The 25,291-nt window shown below is 32.9% G+C and overlaps 2 protein-coding genes across 5 annotated transcripts; one reads left to right on the top strand and one right to left on the bottom strand.

The window, feature by feature from the left end:
- Window positions 1-36: 36 nt before the first annotated feature.
- Window positions 37-12,229, bottom strand: LOC131953350 (TBC1 domain family member 14). Of its 2 annotated transcripts, none has more exons than XM_059316503.1 (13): window positions 12,145-12,229; window positions 8,069-9,384; window positions 6,404-6,619; window positions 6,073-6,155; window positions 5,518-5,635; window positions 4,679-4,785; window positions 4,224-4,307; window positions 3,889-3,989; window positions 3,690-3,761; window positions 3,079-3,207; window positions 2,756-2,865; window positions 2,504-2,607; window positions 37-1,608 (listed from the first exon to the last, which is right to left on the bottom strand). In XM_059316503.1, exons 2-13 carry the CDS (start codon window positions 9,241-9,243, stop codon window positions 1,412-1,414), a joined length of 2,496 nt encoding a protein of 831 aa, XP_059172486.1. In that variant the 5' UTR covers window positions 9,244-9,384; window positions 12,145-12,229; the 3' UTR covers window positions 37-1,411. The 2 variants fall into 2 exon arrangements, with proteins under 2 accessions (XP_059172486.1, XP_059172485.1); XM_059316502.1 differs by having other exon boundaries at window positions 12,150-12,212.
- Window positions 12,230-13,261: 1,032 nt separating this feature from the next.
- LOC131953356 (uncharacterized) lies at window positions 13,262-24,520 on the top strand. 3 transcript variants are annotated; one of them, XM_059316510.1, is made up of 15 exons: window positions 13,262-13,427; window positions 14,560-14,710; window positions 14,814-14,875; window positions 15,078-15,122; window positions 15,546-16,295; window positions 16,939-17,219; window positions 18,507-18,615; window positions 18,830-18,870; window positions 19,061-19,082; window positions 19,293-21,176; window positions 21,919-21,991; window positions 22,115-22,151; window positions 22,569-22,696; window positions 23,395-23,425; window positions 23,871-24,520. In XM_059316510.1, exons 2-15 carry the CDS (start codon window positions 14,632-14,634, stop codon window positions 23,947-23,949), a joined length of 3,621 nt encoding a protein of 1,206 aa, XP_059172493.1. In that variant the 5' UTR covers window positions 13,262-13,427; window positions 14,560-14,631; the 3' UTR covers window positions 23,950-24,520. The 3 variants fall into 3 exon arrangements, with proteins under 3 accessions (XP_059172493.1, XP_059172495.1, XP_059172494.1); XM_059316512.1 differs by lacking the exon at window positions 15,546-16,295; XM_059316511.1 differs by lacking the exons at window positions 23,395-23,425; window positions 23,871-24,520 and having other exon boundaries at window positions 22,096-22,151.
- The last annotated feature ends 771 nt before the right edge of the window (window positions 24,521-25,291 follow it).

The raw sequence follows: 25,291 nt of genomic DNA, 5'->3' as shown, positions 1-25,291 counted from the left end.
TAACAAACTGTCCATTTTAGGTAGAGGTTTTTAAAAAAAAAAAAAACTATCAACACACAAGCTTAAGACAATGAATCGGTCTAACAATCCCAGTACATTGCCTGACATGGTTCGCATTCAGGTGATACATAAACTTTACATTCAGCCAGCTCAAGGGACATAACACACTTGAAAGACAAGATGGTTTAGCCTGTACTCCAGAAACAAGAAATGTCAAAATTTAGCATCTATTTCTGGAATTATTTTTTTTAAAATACAGAAATATTTAGAAAATAATCTCATTACCTTTTTCTGAAGTACAGGCTATTTTAAAACGTCAGCACTTCCATTTTTTCCCCCCCTAAGTCTGGGCGAATCCCAAACATGAAGCAAAGTTCCTTCCCTTGCCATTCATACACAGCCATCAATCATTTTTTGTTCCAGTCCATACATGACTCAAATAACAATTGAGTTAGTATAAATGCCAATAGGTGTAAAAAAGGAGACGCAGCCTTTAATTGTTTTAATATATTGAGCATGAATTTGTATACATATGTTTAAAATAGTGAACCTGATGATTAGAAAATCTGCTGACAATTTTTTCAAAAACAATTAATTGAAAATGGTCTATTGCTACCAATGTATTTAAAATTTCATTTTTGAGAACTTGAAATAAATAAAAAATTACTCTTTTCTTACACTTTTTTTTGGAATTGATAACCTTATTTTTTAATAGTTAAGCTTAGTGTATAATTTGTTTTAAAAGAAGCAAAGAACGCTGACACAAACTTAAAATTTAAAACCATTTTAAGTAGAAATGAGAAAAAAAATAAAACCTCCAAAATGACTTTGCAACAACAGGTATATTATTCAAAACTAAAACAATTTGTGAGTTTGAATTTCTTTAAACTTAAAAAATATAAAAGACTACACAGCAATAAGTCTAGACAAAAACTACAGTATTAAACTACAATGTACATTGACTTTTCCAGTACAAGAATTGATTACTTTTGGATTTCACAGACTATTTGTAAAAAACTGCATATAACCTAAGATGGTATGCTTTGATCATCTGCTCATTTGTAATGAGATGTGTGATCTGGCTCAAGTCAAAAATACATTATACATAAAATATAAAATATTTCTGAAAGGCCAATGTTTTCTGAAGGCATTTATTTAAAAAAAAATAATTCATTCACAGTATAGTAAAAATTAATTTGAGGTTTCAATTTTTTTCAGAATACATGCGCTTAAAATAATTTTTAAACTCTACAACTAAAAACTCACACTGGCTTAAAAAAAGTATTCAAATATATCTTCTTCAAATTCTATTGCTTCATTGTTGAAACACGTAAAAGAGGCAGTCTCACTTTCATTCAAGACTCACTTAAATCACTTATATCACTTAACCCACATTCACTAGAGCTATCTGCTAAGAGACACTGTCATGGAGATCTTTGAAAAAAGCATGCACAGAATGAAAGCCTTTTTTGTCTATAAACATCCTCACGTTTTCTATTTCTCGGAACAGTTGATCTGCATTGATATCTTCTGGCAGTTTAGTGAGGAACTGAGCTATGTGAATGAAGTCCATCTTTAGCAAAATCACTTCAAAGATGTTGAGGATGGCTGAAGAGTTCAAAATTTAAAAAAATTAAACATCCTTAAAATACTAAAGCTATTGAAACTAGACATTTAGAATTAGTAAGATGGAGTACAAGATTATTTTAGTGTCATTACTGCTAAACTTTCTTAATATGCTAAATAATTAGTTGAATAAAAAAAGGAAAAAGGTTTAAATTTCTACTTCTTGTTATATTAATACCGCGTTTACACTTGCGACATGTATACTATAATAGGAGATAATAGGAGAGCCTACTCAGTTATTGCGACGTTTTTTTTTCAAGAAAGGTATAGTATACATGTCGCAAGTGTAAACGTGGTATAACAATGTAATGTAATGAAATATGTGGGCAAAATTTTCTTAACTTTTCTTGACTAGCAGCATCTAATATTAGTATAAGAGCTTAAGAAATCTTACGCGCCTGAAAAATGTGCACTACTTTTGTTTTTGGCACAAAAAGGGAAATCTAGTAGGCAACATAATTTGGAAACAACAAGGATTTAAAAACAAAAAGAAATCAAGGACACTATATTTGAAGAAATCTTATCATTTTCCTTTTGAATCCCGAGGGAAAGAGGTTGAAACCACACATTGGGCTTCAATTATATTATAATTTAATTAATTGTAAAGGTATGGTTTTAAAAATATTTTTTAATATTAGATATTTTTAAATTTGTTTTTATATAAAAATGAATGTCCTTCAAATTTAGACACAATAGATAATTTCATATATAATTTCATTATATTGCTTTTAGTTTTAATATTTTAATGTATGTGAATATTGTGAACAAAAAAAAAGTATGATGATTGAAAAATGGCAGTATTTGATTCAGTTGTATGTCAAGATAATGTCAAGGTAATACAAAAATGGTATGTAAACAAGCTGGATTGAGCTATTACCAAGAGCTGTTTTGAATAGAAATTCTTCCCCATCTCTAAAGAAGACATCCCACACCCTACAGGCAACATCAAGTGGCAGAGATTTACTGTACAATAAGAAAACCCTGAAACAGTTTGAGGAAAAATAATCAGTACATTATACAGAACTTACTTCAACATATGTATCCAATGCAGTTTGTAAAATATAAACCCTGGTTTCTTTATTCTAATAGCCAAATGTTCAATCTACAAAGAGTATTCATTATGACTTACCATTCCATTAGATAAAGATTGGGAGTGACATTTTGGGCATGAAAATGGGCATGAAGATCTGGCAGATTTTCTTTGAAAAACTCCTCAAATGTTCTGTAGTAGGCAGTCATCTGGAAAGAGCAATATTATATTCAATTAAAATGTTCCCTGCTCATAAAAAATACTTCTAAATCTTAGCCATTTGAAAGTAAACAACATTTAAATTACTTATAAAAGGACACAGCTTTAAAACTTGCTTAAGAATCAAATATAAAAAAAATGTAGTGCAAAATTTTTTATTCAAGCATTCTACTCGACAAATAAGTTTTTACTTTAAAACTTACCAATGCCTCATCCATTCTAAAGAAAGCCAGCTGGCATGGCCGATTGAGCAGATTAGCAAAGCAAACAAAGGCATCAGCCACATCCATATTAAGTAATAAAATTGCGGCAATAAAAGACATGCCCTGGACCTTGAATTCAAAGAAATATTAATTATTACAGGAATAAAAATTATTGTGTACATTCTAATTATTTCATGAATACTAAATGTTTGATGAATACTAATGAATTCAAGCAAATTAATTTAAATTTCAAAAATATTATAACTGTATTAGATATTTAACTGTTAATAATTATTCAATTTCAAGGGGTTTTATTCAAGAATGTAAAATAAATTGAATCTAATAGCTTTTGTGTTATACTATTTTTTATGTTGCAGCAAAAAGCTTTCATGATATAAAAACAAACAAACAAACAAGCCAATTCAACATTTTAGACGTGAAATTAATCTGGTTACAGATTCTTAAAATTTATTTTAAAAATTTCATTTCAGAACACTGCGTTCTTGTAAATTTAAACTATATAACAAGCCTGAAAATATTCATTTTGCTGAACATTAGTTTGACTGATACGTATCTATGAAGGATCTCAAGTAAAAATACTTAAAACTCACATAGCCAACATCAGGGCGATAACAAGCATAAGCACCTAATAAACTGTGTAGCAGGTCATAAAACGGACCACCCTATAAAACAAAATAAAATATATATAATTTTAACTGTTAAAACGGCAATAAAAAAATATCTGTATTATGTATGCTGTATTATGTAATTAAGAATGAATAAACAAGCTTAGAAAATACAAAGACCCACTTTTTGGAATATACACAACTGTGGGAATGTTCTTGATACATCAAGTTTTATAACTTTGACACTAGATTCCTTATTGGACGGCTCTTGCAGTGTGGCAGCACCTACGATAGGTCAGCAAGTGGTCAAGTTATACAAGTAAGTCCTAAATAATTCACAACTATTTCAGAAATGGTACTATTGCAGCTTAAATTATCTACAATAAATTTTACAATATCATTTTACGTCAATTTAAAAAAAAAAGTTAAACTGTTTTAAATATAATTGTACTTTTTAGAAAAGAAATAGAAGTTTTTAAATTTTATCATTAACTTTTTATCTACAACTTTTTTATCTACCTTCTGCACACAAGTTGGTAAAGCTTTCCTCTCTGACAAGTTTTATTCTTTCTTCCGCTCGTTCATGGCAGATGTTGTACAGTGCTAAGAGGAAAGTGAACAAGTCCATAATTAAACCAGACTGATATATATTTTACATGAGTACGTAATTGGGAATATTTAATAAAAAAGACAGTTAAGAATGAAGGATGATTAGAAAGAACAAAAAATAGTAAAGTATTACAAAATATTATGTAATCAAGAAGTATAGACATGAACTTTATTAAAAAGTTGATATTTAAATACAAATATATCATCAATCTTTTTGACTACAATTACATTGTCTTCTCTAAGACACATGGGGGCAGATGAAGAAGAATTAATCTGTTTCAATTACCTCTGTATACAAGTGTCAGCATTAATCAAACATACTAGAGTTATAAAATCTTATAAGAGGTATCCAAATTATGAATTACCATGAGTAATGTTCAGATCATTTCCTATTGCCAACTGCCACACCTTTCCCCTGACATTAGGTGGTAACCCTTGCCACCACAAATCCCTTGCTTTCTTACTGTGCCGCCTGCAAGAAGAGATACATCAAACTTTTCTATTACACTGTTCTTTTAGAGGCTTATGCTTATATGTCATTTGTTAATCAATTAGTGTTCAATGTCTAAGAATAGGCTATCTATTTTAATTGATACTTCAAGTTTTTAAAGTACATTTTTCTAGACATGTGTATACTTAAAAAATGTAACTATTATGATAATTAAATAGTAACATTTTTAACAGCATATATTATTTATAGTCTCTCAGTATGCTGAGAACATTTACAAATTTAAAAAAACAAACATGTATAGCAATCAATAATTTTTTTTACACAACTGTGCGAAATATTAAAAACTGGCAGTGTTTTAAGGGAAATAACGGTTACAACAGATGTTGTTTGAGATTAGTTCGCATTTTAATTAAATATTAACAATGTTTGCCGCCATCATTGTCATTTAATCAAACTGTCAATTAAAGCATCTGTTTTATTTTAATAACATGTGGAAGGCACAATTATAAATGAAATGCTTGTGCCACACCTGTTTTGAAGGTTTTGAAAAATAACAAGTGTAAACAGCTATGTGGGAATTCCCAAAAGGTTGAGTAAACACCCTCTTCCTAACGCCATTAGCAAAGAGAATGTAAACATTGCATTAGCAGTTTTGAAAGAAAATAAACAGAGAAGCAGACACATCCATTAGGCAGGTCAAAATAGAGGCCAGAACTGAACACTAATTGCTTTTTTAAATTATAATTAGCTCACATAGCCTCCCAGTTGGGCAGAATGTCTGTATCCCATGCACGGGCAGCAGCCATCAATTGGTCTTCAAGCTTTCTCTGTAACTGTAGTTGCTTCTTCTTTTGTTTCATATCTTTCAACTCTAAAGATGAGAAACATGTCACTGTTACACATGCCTAATTTTGTTAGTCATGAGCCATTTTGTTGCTAATTCTTTTCTAAAAAAAACAACAACACTTTCTTTTAAATTGGGCAAGTAGCCAGATCTGAATTAACCAGCACACAATCATCTCACATCAATTCATTAAATACCTATCAAACAAGGGAGTTTGAGAACTACTGAACCAAATTACAACAATTTATTTTTACATTTTTTTCACAACTCCAGAATTAATTGATGTAATTATCAGGGTGCTGTTTAAATCTGATTCAAATTATGCATTAAAATAAAACCAGTAATTTAGAAACAATGCAATAAAAATTAGGAACATTCACATAACTGAAATTCATATTGTTTAAAAAACAATTAAGTAATTATAACAGTAAGTGGATACGAATGTGTAATGAAAGAAATGGTACCTTTTTTCTTTGCTGCTTCTACCATTGCTTCATACTGCTGCCTATGTTTTTCTGCTTCTTCTGGGCTCTTAGTGGGTAAATTTCTGAGAATAAAATTTTTAAAACAAGTTATTTGCTATGATTTTAAAGAATTAAACAACAATGTTTGGAATGACTATTATTTAAAAAAAAAAAAAAAAAAGAAAAAGCAAAGCAATTTCATAAATTAATAAAATCAGTGGAAAAAAAAGCTGAATATTCTTAGTAATATATCTCATAAGCTGTTAAGGAATATAGTTGGACATATTGAGTTTAAATTGTTTACGTTTTTCAAATAAATATATAAACTCACGTAGGGCGATTTTCTAATATCAAAGCTGTTGTTGACATAACTTCAGTACTCTGTTTCTTTGCTGGGAAACTTGGCTTTTCAACCTTGCGCTGGCGTGCTTGAAACTCAGTAGTAATCTCATGGGGGTCTCGGATAGTGACAGCTTTGGGAGGTATCCTGCCAAAAAGTTTCCAACCTGGAGGACTTTCTTCCTTTGCTCTCTTAGAGAACAGGTTTCTGAGAGATTCATTTGACAATAAAACTTGTTGAAAAGATTGATTGGAAAATAAAACATGATCAAAAAAGTTTATGGACAATGAGGCTTAGCATTTTCTTAGCTAGTATCACATTTAAAAAAATAAAAATCAGGTAAGGAATGTATCTGATGATTAACTATATTAAAACTTGTTCTCTTAGTATAATTTATTCTATTGCTAGTATATCAGTTTATTAAACAAACCAAAAAGTTTGATATTAATTAAGTAATGTATATTATCACATACGAGCCGGCCCGCGGCATAACATACGCCGCTATTTAGTTGTTTCTAATTTTCAATAATTCATAATTTGTGAATTCGGCAGTACCAACGCTGACACTGAAAATATTTCTTTAAAACACTATAAGTAGCTCGTTAAGGACCATAACCCCCCCCCCTTCCTTCCCCCCCCTCCCCCCCTACCTTTAAAATTGTTGGCTCTGCTTGTAAACATTTAGAGTGAACACAGCTCACTAAAACCATGTAGGGGTGGGGAGGTAGGGAGAGCGTTTGCAGCTTGTTTTCTAACGGCTCCCAGAAGAGAATTATATATATAGATGACAGACAGCTTGAATGCAAAATTATTCATTAGAGTAAGATGTACTTGGAATGTAATTCACACCCAACATATATCCTTTAGTTGATAATTTTATATTAATTAACATTTTATGATAGTGTTTTTATTTATAGGCTGTGATTACAAATGTCACAAAGAATATTTAAAAAAATGTAAATCAGGGCTACTTGTATAGATGCTGGTAGGGAATTAAGAATCTAAATGAGTTTTTTAATAGAGTATTGCTTTTAGAGTAACGGTAAGCATAATGGGTAGCAACACAAGCTAAATATATCTTTGACCTACAAGTGATTTTATAAGCACCATATTATTATGTTACAATTTACTATTATAGCGTGCAGTAAGGGAATGCATGATGAAGTAGTAGGGGACATGACTACTGACTACACATCCTGTATGCTGAGGTCACAAGGAACAGATAAACTTTACTTCATCTGCCTTATTGTCCATTCGATCTGAAAGGGAACTTAGCTAATTTAAAATTCTTTCTTAGCACATCAACATCATCAACACAATGTCATATCAAGACATGTGGCAAACTACATAACAACCAATAGACAGGGGCATTAAAAGCATACGGAAGGGTTTTGCATACCATGAGAAGGGTAGAGGATAAAATAGCGAGGAGAGCTTTAGACTGGAATCCCCAGTGGAAGAGGAAAGTAGGCTGGCAAAGGGAATTGGAGAAGAGGCAAGGGTTACAAGTGCAAATTAAGAGAGCTGCCTAAAACAAAGTCAGATGATGAGATGTGGTTGCAGCCCTTTTGCTCCCCACAAAGGAACAAAGAAAGATGACACTATCAACCATAATATAATAGGAATATAAATAAACACAAACAAGTAAAAACTTACTTTAAGCTTGTAAATGACTTCTTTTTTGCTGTCTCTTGAAACTGAGGGGCTCTTTTGTCCCCATAACCACTATCCAAAGAAGAGGAATTATATCCCTTGTCAAAAGAGTTTCTAGAATGCAAATTGATATCCATGAACATAGCGTCGTCAGACACATCGTTGGATTCAATGTTGTACTCCTCACCCACAGAGACAGCAGATACGGAGAAATCTGTGCCTGTACTGACACTAGATAGACTAGAATTATCTGCAAACAAATATGGGCTGGGCTCAAAGTTGTGATGGTAACCTGGATAGCTGTCCAAACTGTGAAGAGTGCATCTGTCACTGTCTGTATATTTGTAACCAAACTCCTGTGCGCTATGGGCTTTGTGTATGGACGAGTGTGGGCAAAGCAGTTCGCTAGATGACAGATCTAATGTGGAGCTGGCGGATTCTGATTCATTGCATGAGCAGCCTTTTTCTGGTGTTAACAATAATTTATAATCTGTATGTACATTATTAGAATCAGCATTAAAAGACTCTGGCAACGTTCCATTGCTTTTGACCAGCTGCTTTGTCGTCGGTATGTACAACAACGGCAATGAAATGTTCTCCAGAACTTTTGAAAAGCGTGAGCTGGAACCTACGTTCACTGGCAGGTCATCAGTAAACACAGGTGAAGGCATAACTTTATGATATCCTGGATGTGCATTCTGCTTTGTCTTGGCAGTATCACTGCTTATGTACCCATTTTCAAACTTCTGCTCCCCATTTAATGTTAATTTGCTTAAGCTGCCTTCTGCTATCTTCGTTTGACTGTCCGATGGATCATATTCAATAGTATTGTCACTGGAAATAGATAATGTAGCATCTGTATCATCAAGACGACAGTCTTGAGATTTGAAAACTGTACTGACATATGTTAAAGACTTATCAAAATCCTCTTTGAGTTCTGGGGCATCCAAACGATCCCTCAACTCTTCTGCATGACAACCTAAGGCTCTGGCTTTTATTTGACTTTTGAGTACATCAACTTCATCTAACTCGGCTGTTGAGACCACTGGCAAGCCATCCAAATTACAAATCCCAGAATCTGGGGAGTTTTTTCTTTGGTTACTCATAACTTGTAATCTCATTGTCATTTTTAACTGAATTGGTGTGGGTGTTAACTGCTGAGGAAATGATTTTCCCATGGCTGTTACATGATTTTGTAAAAAACTGCATGTTATCTTTAATTTGAGTATATGGACAGCTACATACAGATGGCAGCTTATATAAAGACTAACAATGTTAAGATTGAAGCTGCATTATAAACTTGACTGCCATCTTATTACCTGCAAAACATAAAAGAGCAGAATAGGAAAAAGATTAACACAGACCGAGATTTATATCTCACATGCAAGTTTTGCTTAAATTATAAATTGTTTAAGAATTTTACAAAAAATATAAAAATAAAAACACAAAAAATTCAAGCTAATGAACACTGTAAAATGGGCTTACTGTTACTAAATAAGCTTTAAAAAAAAGACTGTGAATCTTCATAAATTAAAAAAATTACATAAAAACTAAGGCATAGGAATTATAAATTACGAACCGACCCGCGGCGTATCATATGCCGCTATTTAGTTGTTTTATTTTCTACTTTTCAGTAATTCATAATTTGTGAATTCGACAGTACCAATGCTGCCACTGAAAATATTTGCTTTAAACCACTAAAACCCTCCTTCCCCCCCCCCCCCCCCACGTGAAAGCAGCCTCCACTTAGTTACTTCCCCTAAGAATAAAATAGTTTTAAACTAAATTATCTGCCCCTAATAGCCGTCACTATACCCGGCTCTACCATGTAAATATTTAGTGTGAACTACAGCTCACCAGACCATGTGGGTGTGGGGGTGGTTGCGATATGCATAGAGAGGAAAAGAGGGGACTGCTCGGCGCGCTTACAGCTTGTTTTCTAACGTCTCCCAGAAGAGAATTATATATACGAGCCGACCCGCTGCATATCATACGCCGCTATTTAGTTGTTATTTTTTCTACTTTTCAGTAATTCATAATTTGTGAATTCGACAGTACCAACGCTGCCACTGAAAATATTTCTTTAAAGCACTATAAGTAGCTCGTTAAGGATGATAACCCCCCCCCTCCATTATAGTAAACTCCACTTAGTTACCCCCCCCCCCCCTACGTTTAAAATCGCTTCAAACTAAATTATCTGCCCCTAATAGTCATCACTAAACCCGTCTCTGCTTGTAAACATTTAGCTCACCAGACCATGTAGGGGTGGGGGTGGTAGGGAGCGCACTTACAGCTTGTTTTCTAGCGTCTCCCAGAAGAGAATTATATATATATAGCTAGTCTGTCTTCTGGTCGCAAATCTGAAATTGACCTCTAACCCTGTAAAGTATCACTCTGGTTTCTGGTGATGATTTGGTTTTTTTAGGGTCCTATCTCAACAAATGAAAACACTGCTCATCTCACTAAATCTTGTCATGATTTGAATGCGAGACTATAAATAAATGAATCATAATTATTTTATGACTATTAAAAAGTATTATTATTGAGCCAATGCAAAGCCTATTATTACTATTAGGCTCAATTAATTACTATTAGGCTCAATTAATTACTAATTAGGTCATTATAGTTAGGCCTAGGGGCCTATTTAATAATTATTCGTGGGCCGTATTAGTTTGTTAAATTATTAATATTATTATTCTAAGCAGTGCCCTCAGCCTAAATCCATGTGTGTTTTAATTTTATAATAAACAATTGTATAGGCCTAATTGATTGTGTGATAATAAATATTCGAAGTGTCTATTCACAGTCGACTGTGACACTGAATAGCCCCAATACGGCTATTCACAGTCGTATTCACGTGACCGTTTTTGATAGATTTAATGATAAAAATACCTAACTAGGCATGAAGATGTGTGGTCGATCGGTCATTGGGAGTGGCTGCCGTGCCAGAAGGTGTGGGTTCAAATCCATCAGATGTTAATTTGTTAATTTTTTTTTTTGTGACGTTATTCTTGGCATATCAGAAAAAAAACAAAAAAAAAACAAGAGAGTGAGAGAGAAAAAAACACAAAAGTGTGATGGAAACTGTGAATTATAGCTAATTATATTCTAGTGTATAAATTTAGAGTGCATAATTGATCATCTATGACCTACGTAGCCTGTAGCAGATATGTCTGATATGAGCCTAAAAGCTAAACTAAACTTTAATTGTAATAACTTTTTTATAACAAAATAAAAATAGCACTGCTCTCTTAATCTATACCTCATTCCCCAGTCACAATAAATGCTTTTATTATTTTAAGATATTATTCAGTCGTATTTAGCATGAAATGACAGCCGACTGTGAATAGCCGTATTGGGGCTATTCACAGTCGGCTGGGAATAGCCTCAATACGGCTATTCCCAACCGGCTGGGAATAGCCTTGGCCATAAATATTTAACCAATTAATAATTAGTAGTAGATCTAGATTCTAGAGTCTAGTACACTAGTAATAAGTAGTAGATCTAGTAGTAGCTGTACTTAACTACTAAAGTAGTAGGCCTATAAGTTATTATTAGTTAAGTAATAAGTAGTAGATCTAGTAGTACTAAGTGACTTAAGTCTAACAGTAGAGTAGAGTTAGTTTTGTATAGCCTACTAAAAGTACTAGATCTAGATCTATTACTAATTTATTTCCAATTGTTTACTACTAGATCTAGATCTAGTCTGATCTAGTCTTAGAATTAGATGCTAAGGTCTATATACCACTAGACTAGTATTATACTTAGTATATAAGCAGAATTGGTCTGTTGCTTGAGTGGCCTGGCCAAGCTTCAGTTTTATACTGATCATTGTCATTGATGATTGAGTGACTCATGGAGTTTTTTTTTGTAGCTGTGTAAGTTGACCACTGAGGTCCCGAGGTAGAAGTCTAGATCTAGATCTAGTCATTTCTAGTGGTAGCACAGTCTCCACAGTGAGAATGTTGGTAAAAAGTTTATTATTAAAAAGCTGAAACAAATACATTTCAATGTTGGTGTACTGAGTTGAGAAAGAAGTTACGAACACTTTTGCACAAACGATAAACGTGCGAGGTTACCTTACACTGAGGACATTTTTAAAGTTATAACCTATTCACAGAAATTGTGTTATTGTTATTGATCTTCTTCCACCAAGTAGCCATAACTATGCTAATTAGGGGGAGTAAACCTGTATGAAACAAAGCTAACCAATATTTTAGTTTGGAATAATTAGAAAATAGACAAATTTATTAATAAAACAGGTTCTAAACAGATTATTAAGTAATTTGAAACGTAAAAATAGTAAAAAATAAATTCGTTCAATTACGTAATACGAAAATAGTTACACAGTTATTTATTATCGTTATTTGTTGGAAAACATTGTAGTTTACCGGAACGCGCCTTTAATTTTAGTAACAGTTCATATACTAAATTAACTAGCCTACAGGCATTTGTTTGTTACTTATTAAAAATTGACTATTGTCACAACAAACTAAAATACAATTACTTCTTTTTATGTCTTTTATGAAACCTTAAGCTTATTGCACGAGAAATGTATAGTTTCTTATGGATTGTCAAACAAGAAAACGTTGAACTTTTCCTATTTAAAGGCATTAATATATTTAACCCATCTATTGAATATTTGCATAATTAATATATTCTATATACAATATATTCTTTTCTCAATGTTTCTTAATGGATATTAATTATTTGTACAATTATGAGCAGACCTCGGGGGGGGGGGGGGGGGGGAATAGCGACGTAATATAAAATATAATAATTATATTTCTATACAGTAGGCAGGAATTCTTCATGGCGGATATATATATATATATATATATATATATATATATATATATATATAGTGACCCTCCACATAACTTTAAAACTGTCATGAAGCCCAGTGAAAAATTCTGCAGTTGCCCGCCCGATTCTGGATAGCTCTATTTGTCTATTTTTATATTTAATAGACTTTTTCTGAAATAGTCTCATTTCATTCCCAATTCATTGAATACATAAGTTAACATAGTTCACTTAAAAATAACAACTCTTTAAGAAATAAAATGCTGCGTAAGATACAATGTACAGTAGGGATAAGTATTAACTTAGTATTAGCCTAAGTAATGTGAATTGAAATGATTGCTCATAAGCTGATAATAGATTAGCTGATATTTAGGGAATTTAGTATGACCTCGATCCGCGGGAGCAACGGAAATAATCCTAAACAACAAACGAAAGAATTTTTCATTAAGACTAGATCTATCACAGATCATGATTTTTTAGACTATTCTAGATCTAGATCTAGATTCTAGTTTATTTGCAAATCTAGATTTAGATATCTACTTGTTGCTTGGGATGTGTGGTATGGAGTTTAATGGAGGCGGCCTAATAATTTAAATTTAATTAAAAAATTTCCCAATGCCAACGAGTTAGCATAGGTTGAGAGTTGAGACCATTCATTTTGACTTGTTTTTGTTGACAAATTATTGAAATTAAGCCAAGGTAAAACTCCATTTTAGCGTATTTTATTCCCCGCTTGACAATCACCTCCAGTTCATCGTATTTTATTATAAACACAACCGAAACACACAAAAACGTTAGGAAAACACCGATCTACTTATTTTTTTTTATGAATGCGATTTTTTATTAGAAAAGGTAAAAAAACATAAAAAAGCATTAGAACTGTTCCAATTAAATATCGTGTGATCGTCAGCGGGAGAAAAATCCCTACACGGTCGCGGGTTCACCATGAGTTCACATTGACAATAATTATCAGCATACGTCATAGCTCGGGCAATAGCTGTTTGAAATTGTGTTGGCCTCAGTTTTGGGGTCATTGTAAGTTCATTAATGTTTATTTATAGTATCATGCCTGGGAGATACTTGTAACAATACAAACTTAACCGCCTTGCAATTGTGATGTCTTTGCTGAAATTGCTGGATGACCCTGAAACATCACTGCAATAATGCATTAAAAAGAAGAAAAATAAATGAGTTTCTTTAGGCCTAAATATAATAATAAACTATTATTTAAAATTAAGTAACTAAAAAGAAAAGTGTGGGTTGCTATATATTATAATTAGGCCTATATAATGATTATTATAATAATGTATTGAATACCTTTACTAGAATTTAAGAAGTGACTCACTTTTATTCTATGATTCAAGTGTTTTAATGGTGAATATTAAATGAAATATATGCCAGTTTGTTGATAAGCATACATCACCACAAAAAAGAACATATAGACTACACATCTGCCTTATTTTTTTTTTAAGTGAATAATTTAGCTACAGCTCACTTCTCCTTCTTCTTCGTTCATAATTTTTAGTGTTGGAAGGGAGCGAGTCATATCTGCCTGAGGGTTTGAATTGTAGACTTTTTTCGAATTTATCAACCATGAGCTTTTGCTGACTCGACCACGCCTCCTCACTAATTTCATCTTTGTTAAAATTCATAAGAAAGTTTAAAATAAGTTTTATATTTGATTTTTTCAGATATTTAAGAGCAATTACGAATCTTCGTTTTAAGTCAGAGGGAAGATTTTTTTATCACCACACATTTGAAAAATGAGATCAGGTCGAAAGCCCCGCAGCTTAGTTGAGTTTAATGCTGAAGATGAGCAGGCAGAAAATAAATTGTTGGAAGGTCAGAAATGTTGATTTCCGTGTAGAGTATTTAATTTAGTTTGATTTTAAACTTTCAGACTGATACAATCTTAAAACTCATTTCACTTTTTGACCTAAATCAGATGCAGGGATTGATGGGTATTCTCAGAATCAAATGACAGAAAAGGAAAAAAGAGAGTTTCTGGTAAGACATCATTAAATATTATTTAATTAAAGACGATTATCCAGAGAAGCTCATTGCTGGTGGGGTTTTGATGTAACATAAAAAATAAAATCTATTGTATGTCCATTAAAAATACTTATGCAGTGAATACTTATGTATTAATGATAATAGAAACTTATAATATATAAATTTAGGCACAATTTATACTGGCTATTTATTTCAGGCTGCAATACTTGAAAGTAAAAGAGAAAGCCCTGGACCTTCAACTGTATGTTTTATTTAAATCTTTTGGATTTTAAAACATTTCGTATGTGTTTAGTTTTTTATAAAACTCTCCAAAGCTTGTACCTTCGTCTTTGGTTACCTTCTCATCAAGTTGCCTTCATATTGAATTAAATTTAGTTTTTAAAAAAAAAAATGGATCATCATTTAGTAATAAGGTTAATAATAAATGAGCTAATTAGAAGAAATTACATTAAATACAGAGAATTTTTGTTTTACTTTTTAAAACCGTTCTTTAAATTACCTTTTCCTTGTTTAATTGCGGTAAAGTTGGTACTTCTTTTGTCTGAGTCCTACATCAGAGCTGGTTGAAATAAAGTTGAATATGTTATGCACCTTTAGAACTGTTAGCTTTTAGAAAGTCTTTAGAGATAGCAAATTATATTTCTAGAAAAATTCTAACCAACAGATAAGGGAGTGTAGGCCACATGGTGATGCTCAAGTAAAGGAGGTCTTGGAAGTTCAAAGGAAATCAAGTAAAAGAAGTTTAAAAGGTGATGTTGAAGTCTCTAGAGAAAAGCTTAGGAAGCAGACTCCACTTAGTGATGAAGATGATTTTAAAAAATCTCCTGTTAGCAAAATGTCGATTGGTAAATCGAAATCAGATAAGCAGTCTAAAGTTAGCTCAGCAACCAAGAAAGTAGATTTTCACATTACCCAGGACAAAGAACTTCAGGAAGGGGCTATTGAAAACACTTTCTCTGGTAAAACATTGCCTAGAAAGAACATGTCAAAAGATACTTTTTCTGAACACACTGATCCCAATGTGGGGGGAAAACAACAGTGTGCTGGAAGAACTGTTAGATCTAAGAAAGCTCTTTGGACAGATTCAGGATCACTCTTTAACAAGCAATTTAATACTGATGTGAAACAAGATTCAGCTGTTCTAAAACCTCCTACTTTAGATACAATTAATGAGACATCAGAAGATGTTGCCTGTGGTAACAAGGGTGGAAAAATTGATGCCAGAAAGAATGCTGTTCAGAATGAGAGAGCAATGAAAAAAATGCAGTCTCGAACTGTGCAAATCAACTTATGTCCGTTAAGTGAAGCTGGTTCTAAATGTGAGAGTATCAAATCTGACACCACTACAAAATGTGATCCAAACTCCAGGTCAAGTCGTAGAGGGGCTATTGAGCAGTTGCAGCCTGCAGCACAGGTAGCAAATAAAGACATTTTCATCTATGCCGGTTATGATTTTACTAATCTTCAGATAATATGCATGTTTTTTGTTTTTTTAACTAATGAATGAAATATTTTAGTTTTTCATCTACTCTGGTTAGTAATTTAATTCTTCTTAGATAACATGTAGTTTAATTGAGTTTTACAGTTTTGAATTGTTTTCGTGTTTTTCCTCACAAATTAAGAAGTATTCCCTTCTCTAATGCCTATATAGGTTTGAAGAAATGATTCGTTTATATATAGCAAGAATTAAAATAATGTTTTTCTTTTAAATCTGTATGTTGTTCAGATCAAAACATATACATTTTTGACTTATCACACTCTTTATTTCATCATTTGTAAACTATAGTGTAAATAAAGCAATAGCATTGTTGCTATGAGAATTTATTTTAAAAATAATTTTATATTTTACTAAACTTGTATTTTTATGATCTAATATTAAATTAGATTAATGCCATTATAATATAATATCCTACATTTTTAAAAATTTTAATTAATGTAGTTGTAATATTAAATAGAAAAAGCCTAGATTTTCATGCATTATTTATTTTAAATTAGACTCTTAACTTGGGTCTTTTAACCTTTTAAAATGTACAACAGCTTCTGTTTGAATTTAACAGGCTTCTCGAGGAAGATCAAGCACTCAGTCTGCAGCTGATTCTCCTGAAAGTGTTTACTTTTGTGAGGATGAGGATGATGATGATGATGATGATGATGATGACACTCAACCACCTGATGACCTCATGTCAGATGATGCCATTAGTGTTCCTTCTAAGTCTCTCAGTTCACAGCACTATGCCCAAAAGTCTGACCGCCACAACGAGGAATTAGAAATGGAGGAAGATATAGATGAGGAAATGCAGACTAATGATAGTGATGGAGAAAAAGCCAATACTGCTACGTAAGTGTTAATTTTCTATCAGAAATGTTAACTGCTTTACGCTCTGCCATCTAGGCTATTGAGTGGCAATTTACTTACAATGAACTGATATGATTTCAACTTATTTCTCAATCTGTGACATATTTTGTATTTGTTTAAACAGAAAAAGGTAAGGGCTTTTTGTACATTTAAAGCTTTATTTTTTTTTTTTACATATTTGCTAGCCTAACTTCACCTTGTCATTGATCTTAAAAGACATAAATGTCAATACTTTAAGAATATATATTCAGAATATATTGGGAATTTCCAAGAAAACAGTAAAATGATTAGGAAACAGCTACAGAAAAGATAATTTGGAAGTAAGGTTCAAGCCAGAAAGTTATTGGAGGTATCACCCAAAACTGAGCGCAAGTTATTGGAGGTATCACACAAAACTGAGCGCGATGGAGAGGTGATGTGGTCTCCCTACCACAGGAATGACGATGATGTCAACTACTTATCTCAAGAGATCTACTAAAGGACAAAGATGGTTACTTGGCTTATCATGATTATTATAACAACGAGAAAAATGGCCCGTTGAGGAAGGATACAATGGGCGCTAGGCTGATAGTGCTGTCTCTTTTCTCTAAACTAAAACCACCCCCCCACACACCACCCCCGACCACCCCCCAAAAAAACATGTCTACCGTCCCATTCAAGGAAATATAATTATATACTTTTTTCCAGTGTCCGCCCCCTCCCCGAAAATTCTACCCCCGCCCCCGAAAATTTCAAGTACCCACACCCCTCTCCGGGGAGGAAAAAGTCTGAAAGAAACACTGGTGTCGCGCTCAGCCACTACCCGAAGAATTGCATTAAAGAAATTGCAAGAAAACCACTTTTTAGATTAGACACATTAATTAGGCGGTAATTTTATTATAGAGTATCGATGAAGAAATTTCTTTTGAGTTAGGGAGGGGCTCAGACGTTCTTACGCGGGGGTGGGGCTTCGCCCCTACCCGAAGAATTGTATGAAAGAAACTCTTCACGCAAACCACTTAGATTAGACAAAATTTCCTTTTTATTCAATGTTTACTCGAGAATCAATGACGTCATATTACTGTGTGCACTCTCCGGCTTGAGATTATTTTCTACTCTGTGCTAAATGTGACGACGTCATACTTCGTTTTTCAAATTACTATGCATGTTTTTAATTTGCTTGTGTTTTCTCTAGAGCGTTCTTGTCAGATAGACAGACAGCGAAACTATTAGTATAGATGTTCTCAAAATTCTTTTGTAGTTAATAAAAATGCTTTCTTTCTCTCACAGTTTGTCAGCAAATGCAGTCCCAGACTTCTCCAAGCCTGGAAGCTCAAATAAAATGGCAGAGGATGTGGTCAAGTTACAGCCTGCTCAACCTGCTTTTTCTTTCTTAGAGGTAGGTTATAAGGGAAATGTATTAAACTTGTAGATGAATTTTCAACAACGAAATTTAATAAGCTTTGTTGTAAAAAGTATTTACTTTTACTGATTAGAAAAAGGATATTAACATGACATTATGTTAATGCACAGTTTGTGCTCATTAGTATTCTTGTATATGAAATATGTAGCAGCATTATTTATATTAAAAAAGTTTTTTCATATTTTATCAGCAATCTGGTAACGATCAAATGGAACTTAGAAGAATATACCCGTAAGTTGTTTTCAAGTTTTTCTCTGGCTAAAGAGCAATGGAATACAAAATATGAAATTATAAAAAAAAAATCGTATAGATCACTTAATTTATTAAATTGCCGGTCTTCTCGTACAGTTTTTTATTTAAATGTTTAGGAATAACATGCCTATTTCAGTAGCTTGATTGTATAAATTCTGGTTTATTTCAGAAAACAGATAGAGCAGAGAGATGTGAGAGACCTCTTTGTTCTGTGTATATTTATTTTATGTCATCTAATTTAAGCAGTAGTTAATTGTTGTTGTTTAATAAAACGGTTACAGAATTTAATTTTCATATTTAAGTCATACTCTCAACCATTCAACTCATACACATGATTTTTATTTTTTTCTTATTGAAAACTAATACTGTATAACATGCCTAATAAGTTTCTATTGTTTCAGATGGGTATATGGAAGTATATTTTACCCCCTGAGGGTGTGAAACACCCTGATAGACACGCTGAGGTTGTCAAGTTGGTCTTTGATATTTATCACCGGCGTCTTCGACGAGCACAGGAACAACATAAAGGTGAACTGTTGCCCTGGGGGAGGCCGGTGTTGCCTGGCCCTCACCACGAGGGTTGTCTGGTGGCCAAGTTCAAAGGGAGAAAAGGCCAAAGTGAAGAAGAGAATGTCCGGATGTATAGAAAAAAACATTTTGACAACCTTGCATCAAGGGACGATAATTCATGGACGTCTAGAAGCAACACTGAGCATGTTAAAGGTTTAGTGGATGACCCAAAACTTAGGAAGCCTAGAGGTGGGCAAAATACTCAGCTGAAAGAGAATCTGGATCACCGGAGACACAGGGCAAATGACAGGGTTAGCAATGTCAGAAGGGAGAATGAGAATGCTGGAAGTGTTTTGAATAATAGAGGAAAGGAGTCGGCCACAGATATTGATTCACAGAAACACAAGTTGGCTATTGAGTGGAAACAGACAGAAAGGGGTGTAAAGCGGAATCGAGAACATGGTGAAACAAGTGCTGTGTTAAAAAGACAGAAAAAAAATGATCAGGATAACGGTGAAAATTCTGACGAAGACCGTGATAATTTCCCGATGAACTACAGCAATAATTACTCCAGTAGTGGCCCTGCAAATTCTTTCAAAGTAATAGATCCTAATCGGGTGAAATTTGTTTGGTCTGATGATGAGACTCTACCAGAAATTCCAGAGCTTAATAAAAAAACTGACCTTACGGCAGGTGTTGGGTTAATGTCACCAAAGAGCAGACGTCACCTTAATGAAGTGTCGGCTAACCTGGGTAATTTTCACTTGACTCTAGATGATGATTCTAGTGATGAAAACATAGGCGATAACTTGAAGTCCTCTAATCGCACTGAAGAGAAAACAGTTGAGGACAATCCTGAAAATTCTAAACAAAGCTCTTCATCTCAAGAGCTCAGCAGTCAAAGTTCTAATTCTTTGTTGGATCCTAATGGCTATGTCTACAGCACACAGTTGACCAATCACAGAAGACTGAGGAATCAACGAGATACTAAATCTTCTCACAAATCTAGAGATTTATCAAAAAATAAACATGATACTAGTTCCCCTTCTAAAACTAGAGATTTATCCAGGAATGAACGTGATACTAATTCCCCTTCTAAAACTAGAGATTTATCCAGGAATGAACGTGATACTAATTCCCCTCCTAAAGCTAGACAATTGTCCCATAAACTGAAGTTAAAAGATAGTGAGAATGAAAAGAAAACAACTGACCTAGACAATTTAACTCGCTGTGACAAGAAAATGAATAGAAAGGTTTCCAAAACCACCAAAACCAGCCTGAAAGGTAAAGATATACAAGAGATTGTAGATGATGTAAACATGCTGGATGTAGCTGGGCCATCACATGATGCAGAAAAATCATCGGCACTGTTTAAAGACAGAAAGAAGGTGGTTCATATTGATAATGTGAAGGATGTGATTACAGCTCCTTCTGCCCAACGTCAAGGTAATGTTCTAGGCACCAAAAAACATGATTTTATAAATCTGGAAACAGATGAAATAGAAGCAGCGGATCCAGTTGATGAACAGTTACGGGGAACATCAGAGAATAAGACCATGAAAACAAAAGGAAAAAAAAAAGCTGCACTGAAGACTAAGAAACTAGGTTCAGTTTATTTAGATGCTGGAGACACAAGCAGTGCAGAAGTGTTGCCTGAATCAGAAATAAATAAGAGTGTTAGTGTTGAGGCCACACATTCCAGATACTTCAGAAAAATGCCAGAAGAGGCTGTAGTTCCAGAGGGTGCCAGGGTGGCCAGTCCAGTACCCAAGATGGTGAGTTCTAATAAATATCTTAAAATTTAAGATGTCTCATTTGTTGGAAATGGTCTGGCCATAACTGATTCTAACATGCATTATGTTTTTATAAACATACATGTAGCTTGTTAACTCAGTGGTTTACAAAGATACATATTATAATGCAATCTAATTAGGCTGTTGAAAGGGATGAAGACATAACTAAATCCATGAACCTATGCTCTAGTATAACCTTTCGTATCCTATAATTCCATGCTATACATTTTCTCTGTTGTTTATTTTCTGTTAGAAACAATGTCTCCAAACTATTTTTATGCTTTACATTTCCTGTTTTTCCATGCTTTACAGTTTCTCTGTCCTTTAGTATTTCCATGACTCATAATTTATCTATGTTTAATATCCTAGTCTCTATCCAATATTTCCATGCTTTACCATTTCTCTCTCCTATAATTCCATACAGTTCCTCTATCCCATAATATCTCCATGCTCTACAGTTTCTTTGTCCTATACTTTTTTCATCCTTTACAATTTCCATGTCCTAATCTCCAATTATTACATTTTCTCTATCCCTTATTTCAATGCTTTACATTTTCTTTTTTATGTTTCCATGATTTACATTTTCTGTTTTATATTTTTACACAGTTTCTCTATCCCATAATATTTACATACTTTACAGTTTCTCTCATGTATAATTTGACTGACAACACCCAAAAGCTAACTTGTCCTGTCATAATATAACACATATTACCATACTTCACAGGAGCCCTGCCCTATCTGTAATAAAAATTTCAGCTTGAACAAGATAGAAGCCCATGCTGCAACTTGTGGAGAAGGTTGGTTCCTTTTTGACTAGTACAAGACAGTTGGAGTTTTATATTTGTGCTTTTTTCTATAACTAACAAATGTAAAAAAAATTAGATGATTTTTGCTTATACAGATCTTAATATTTTACTTAGAGCCACAAGAAGAAGTCAATCCACTTAATCATTCCAGGTCAGTAAGTCTATACTATCTTGATAATTCTGATTTTTTTTTCTGCATGATGTGTAATAAGTTTTATTTTTATACTTACAATTTTTCTACTAAGATTGCACAGGAAGTTACACAAAATTAATTTTAAAAAAGCATCAAACTTTGAATGTTCCATTTATTCTTTATTTATTGTTAATGGAATTTGCTGGTTGTGAACCCATTTTTGTACTAATTTCAACTTTTTGCTCCAGTTGTATAATTATAATTTGTATCGGTGCCACCAGCTGCAAATGCAGCTTAATTAAAAGTTTAACTCAGCTAGTTACCACCTCAAACAGTGTTGACATTTAAATAAATACTTTATTGGCTTTTTAACATTACCATCCATGAAGAAAAATGATGCGAGAGCAAGAAATAACAACCAAAAGTTTTTTCTAGGTGTCTTTATTGCAATTCAGAGTTCCCGAATGAATTGTTGAAAGAACACCAAGCCCAGTGTGCCCACGGCAGTAACCACCATAGGGTTGTCACACGCAAGACCAGGTCACACTATAATACTCTCAAAGGTTCGTAAGTTATCTTTTTTGCACCACACTTGAGTGGATGACAACAACATTTTAAAATACTAAAATACTTTCCTGGGGACTAATGCGTCATTTTAACATCAGAATAAATGAAAATACTCTCAAAGGTTCTTAGGTTATCTTTTTATATGACAATAACATTTTAAAACAAAAGACTGCAGACTAATGCATCATTTTAACACTAAATATTAAATTAAAAAACATCCAAAAGGTAACAAAATGTTTAGTAGACCACTTATACCTGACGACATAAGTAAATTGTTTGAAAATAGCCTACTGTATTAATAGAAGTATGAAAGTATTATTTATGATTTCAAATCTAAAAACTTGTAATCTACTGGATTGTCATTCTGTATTATTAACAACTGTGAATGTTTTAGCATTAAAAAACTATTTGTACCATTAACTCTTTATTTCCCCTTCAATTTTATTCATATATTTTTGTTCATTCTAAACCTACACATTATATGTATAAATTAAAATTGTAATTAAGTGCCCTACACACTAAAACAAGTAATTCACATGGTTTATATTGTTAACTTAATTTGTCAATTTTTTTTATGAATACTTATTGCATTTGTTTTTTAACATGATATGAACATATTTTGTTTAGTTTTTAAATATATTTTCACAAATTTCAGAAGGATTTTTCATGTTTCTCAAACTATTTTTCTCCACAGATCCATTTAGTGTGGAATCCAGGAAAAAAGAGTAAGTTTCCAATTGTTTCTTTTTATAAAATAGTAACAGGCATAAAACATATTAGTTTTGTTGTGTGGGTTTTTGTATGTTTGTGTAAGGGCAGCTGTGTGTTTTTGTCATGGGTTTTTAGTTCAAGGGGGGGGGGGGGTTAGGGTGGTGCAGGGGTTATATATCCAGGGGCTTTTGTCCTAGAGCAACCAAAATATCTCAAGCAAAATCTCAAGTCAAAAGATATTATGAGCTGAGTACGTATATGTTACGAGCAAGGGAGGTGCTCTGTATATCATGTTTGAACTAAGCTATGGTTAAGATTAAGATGCTGTTCAGAAATATCACATCACCAAATGCTTTAGTTATTAGAATCTTAAGAATCAAATTTGTTGGGTGTAATAATAAAAACACAGTGCATGGCAACAAAAGTTGTTTTTAACCATTAAAACCTTTTTTTTTCCAGAAAGAGAATGGCTTCCCCTGTATCAGACATCGATGAAGATTTTGAAGAATTAAATATTGAAGTCGTTAAAAAATCATAGTAATTTTTAGAAGCTCCACATTGTCACACATTTTTACTGACTCAGAGAAAATAAAACTTGATAATTAAAGCCTGACAAATTATCAGACAAAATGTAATCACAAAAATTAACATTAAAGACAATGTTCTTAGATAAAAAAAAAGTTATATGACACAATGATAGTTGTAGTCAATGTATATTTAGTGCACTTAACATCTTTATTTGTTTGTTAATTTAAACCAATCATTTATATAGCAGTTATTTCTGCTTCTGTTTTAAATTTATTTACATGCAAAAGTTTAGACACATTTCCTTATTAGTTTTTATGTTCTTCAGAACATAGTTGGCAAGTTGTATTTACATTTTTTACTCTGAGGTATTACATGAATACATTGTTTCAGACATCATTGAATATAAGAAATCTGTCAGTTGCATTAAAATTACATTATAGATAGTTGTATTTTTGATCCCTGAATGTTTGAAGCAAATAAAATATAAATAAAATAAAGTTGTGAATTTGTTAAAAATTTAAATTCAAGAATTGTTGAATTAAGCGCCTGATTGTCTTTGAAATGTTGAAATATATCATATGATATAATGCTGTGTTCATGTTGTTGCTTAAAAGAATGTTTTGTTTTTTAAAAAAAAAAGGGTATGGGTGAAAAAGGGAAATGTATGCAAAGTTAAAATAACAAGTTTCCCCCATTTGTTACTGGCTTGATTCTTATTGTACCACAACGCCCCTTGTTAATGAAATTATGGATTATGAAGGTTAAAATGATTACATTGCTGTAAATGTTTGAGCTACATCTGTGTGAGCAAGAAGCTGTTAACTTATTCCTTGTGGTTAGTGGATTGCATTGGGAAAGGTTTACAAAGCCTTCAGCACAAGCCTGGATGCTGTTTCATGTAGAAGGCAAGTTTTCTTATCTGGCAAGCTTTCTTATCTGGCAAGTTCCTTGTAGTATAAACTGGCAAGCTTTCAATAACTGACTAGCTTCTCTTAACTGGCATTTCACTTGTCTGATAAACTTTCTTTAAGGAGCCAACTTCCTTTAAAAGTTAAATGACACTTCACTTAACTGGCAAACTGGATAAAGGTCTCAACAGTATTATCTGGCAAGCTTCCCTTAGTTGAATAGCTTTACTTACAAATTTCCCTCAACTAGCAAGTTTCCTACAGTATTATCTGGAAAGCTTCCTGGCAAGTTTTCTGATTGCATGCGGCATTCCAGATGTTCATTTGTCTTTCAGTTACTTCCTTGTTTCTTTCATGCATCTTTGTGTCAGAGCTAAATGTCTTTACAAGAACTAATCAGTTTGGTTTTCTGGTTCTTCGTTTTCAATGTTTGTGTTGGAAGGG

This window comes from Physella acuta, unplaced genomic scaffold (assembly GCF_028476545.2).
Source record: "Physella acuta isolate Inbredline_101_S28 unplaced genomic scaffold, ASM2847654v3 ptg000917l, whole genome shotgun sequence".
Taxonomy (NCBI): Eukaryota; Metazoa; Mollusca; class Gastropoda; family Physidae; genus Physella; species Physella acuta.
Note: the sequence above shows the minus strand (reverse complement) of the source record. Positions and strands in the feature narration are given on the sequence as shown.

What these genes read in the sequence shown, in the direction of transcription:
- LOC131953350 (XM_059316503.1), bottom strand. Translation starts at nt 9,243, where the DNA reads ATGGGAAAATCATTTCCTCAGCAGTTAACACCCACACCAATTCAGTTA. An exon ending in TGATCTGAACATTACTCATG is followed by an intron (nt 4,308 to 4,678) that starts GTAATTCATAAT and finishes CTTTCCTCTTAG; the next exon opens with CACTGTACAACATCTGCCAT. An exon ending in AATCTTTATCTAATGGAATG is followed by an intron (nt 2,608 to 2,755) that starts GTAAGTCATAAT and finishes AAACTGTTTCAG; the next exon opens with GGTTTTCTTATTGTACAGTA.
- LOC131953356 (XM_059316510.1), top strand. Translation starts at nt 14,632, where the DNA reads ATGAGATCAGGTCGAAAGCCCCGCAGCTTAGTTGAGTTTAATGCTGAA. An exon ending in AGAAAATAAATTGTTGGAAG is followed by an intron (nt 14,711 to 14,813) that starts GTCAGAAATGTT and finishes GACCTAAATCAG; the next exon opens with ATGCAGGGATTGATGGGTAT. An exon ending in CTGCTTTTTCTTTCTTAGAG is followed by an intron (nt 18,616 to 18,829) that starts GTAGGTTATAAG and finishes ATATTTTATCAG; the next exon opens with CAATCTGGTAACGATCAAAT.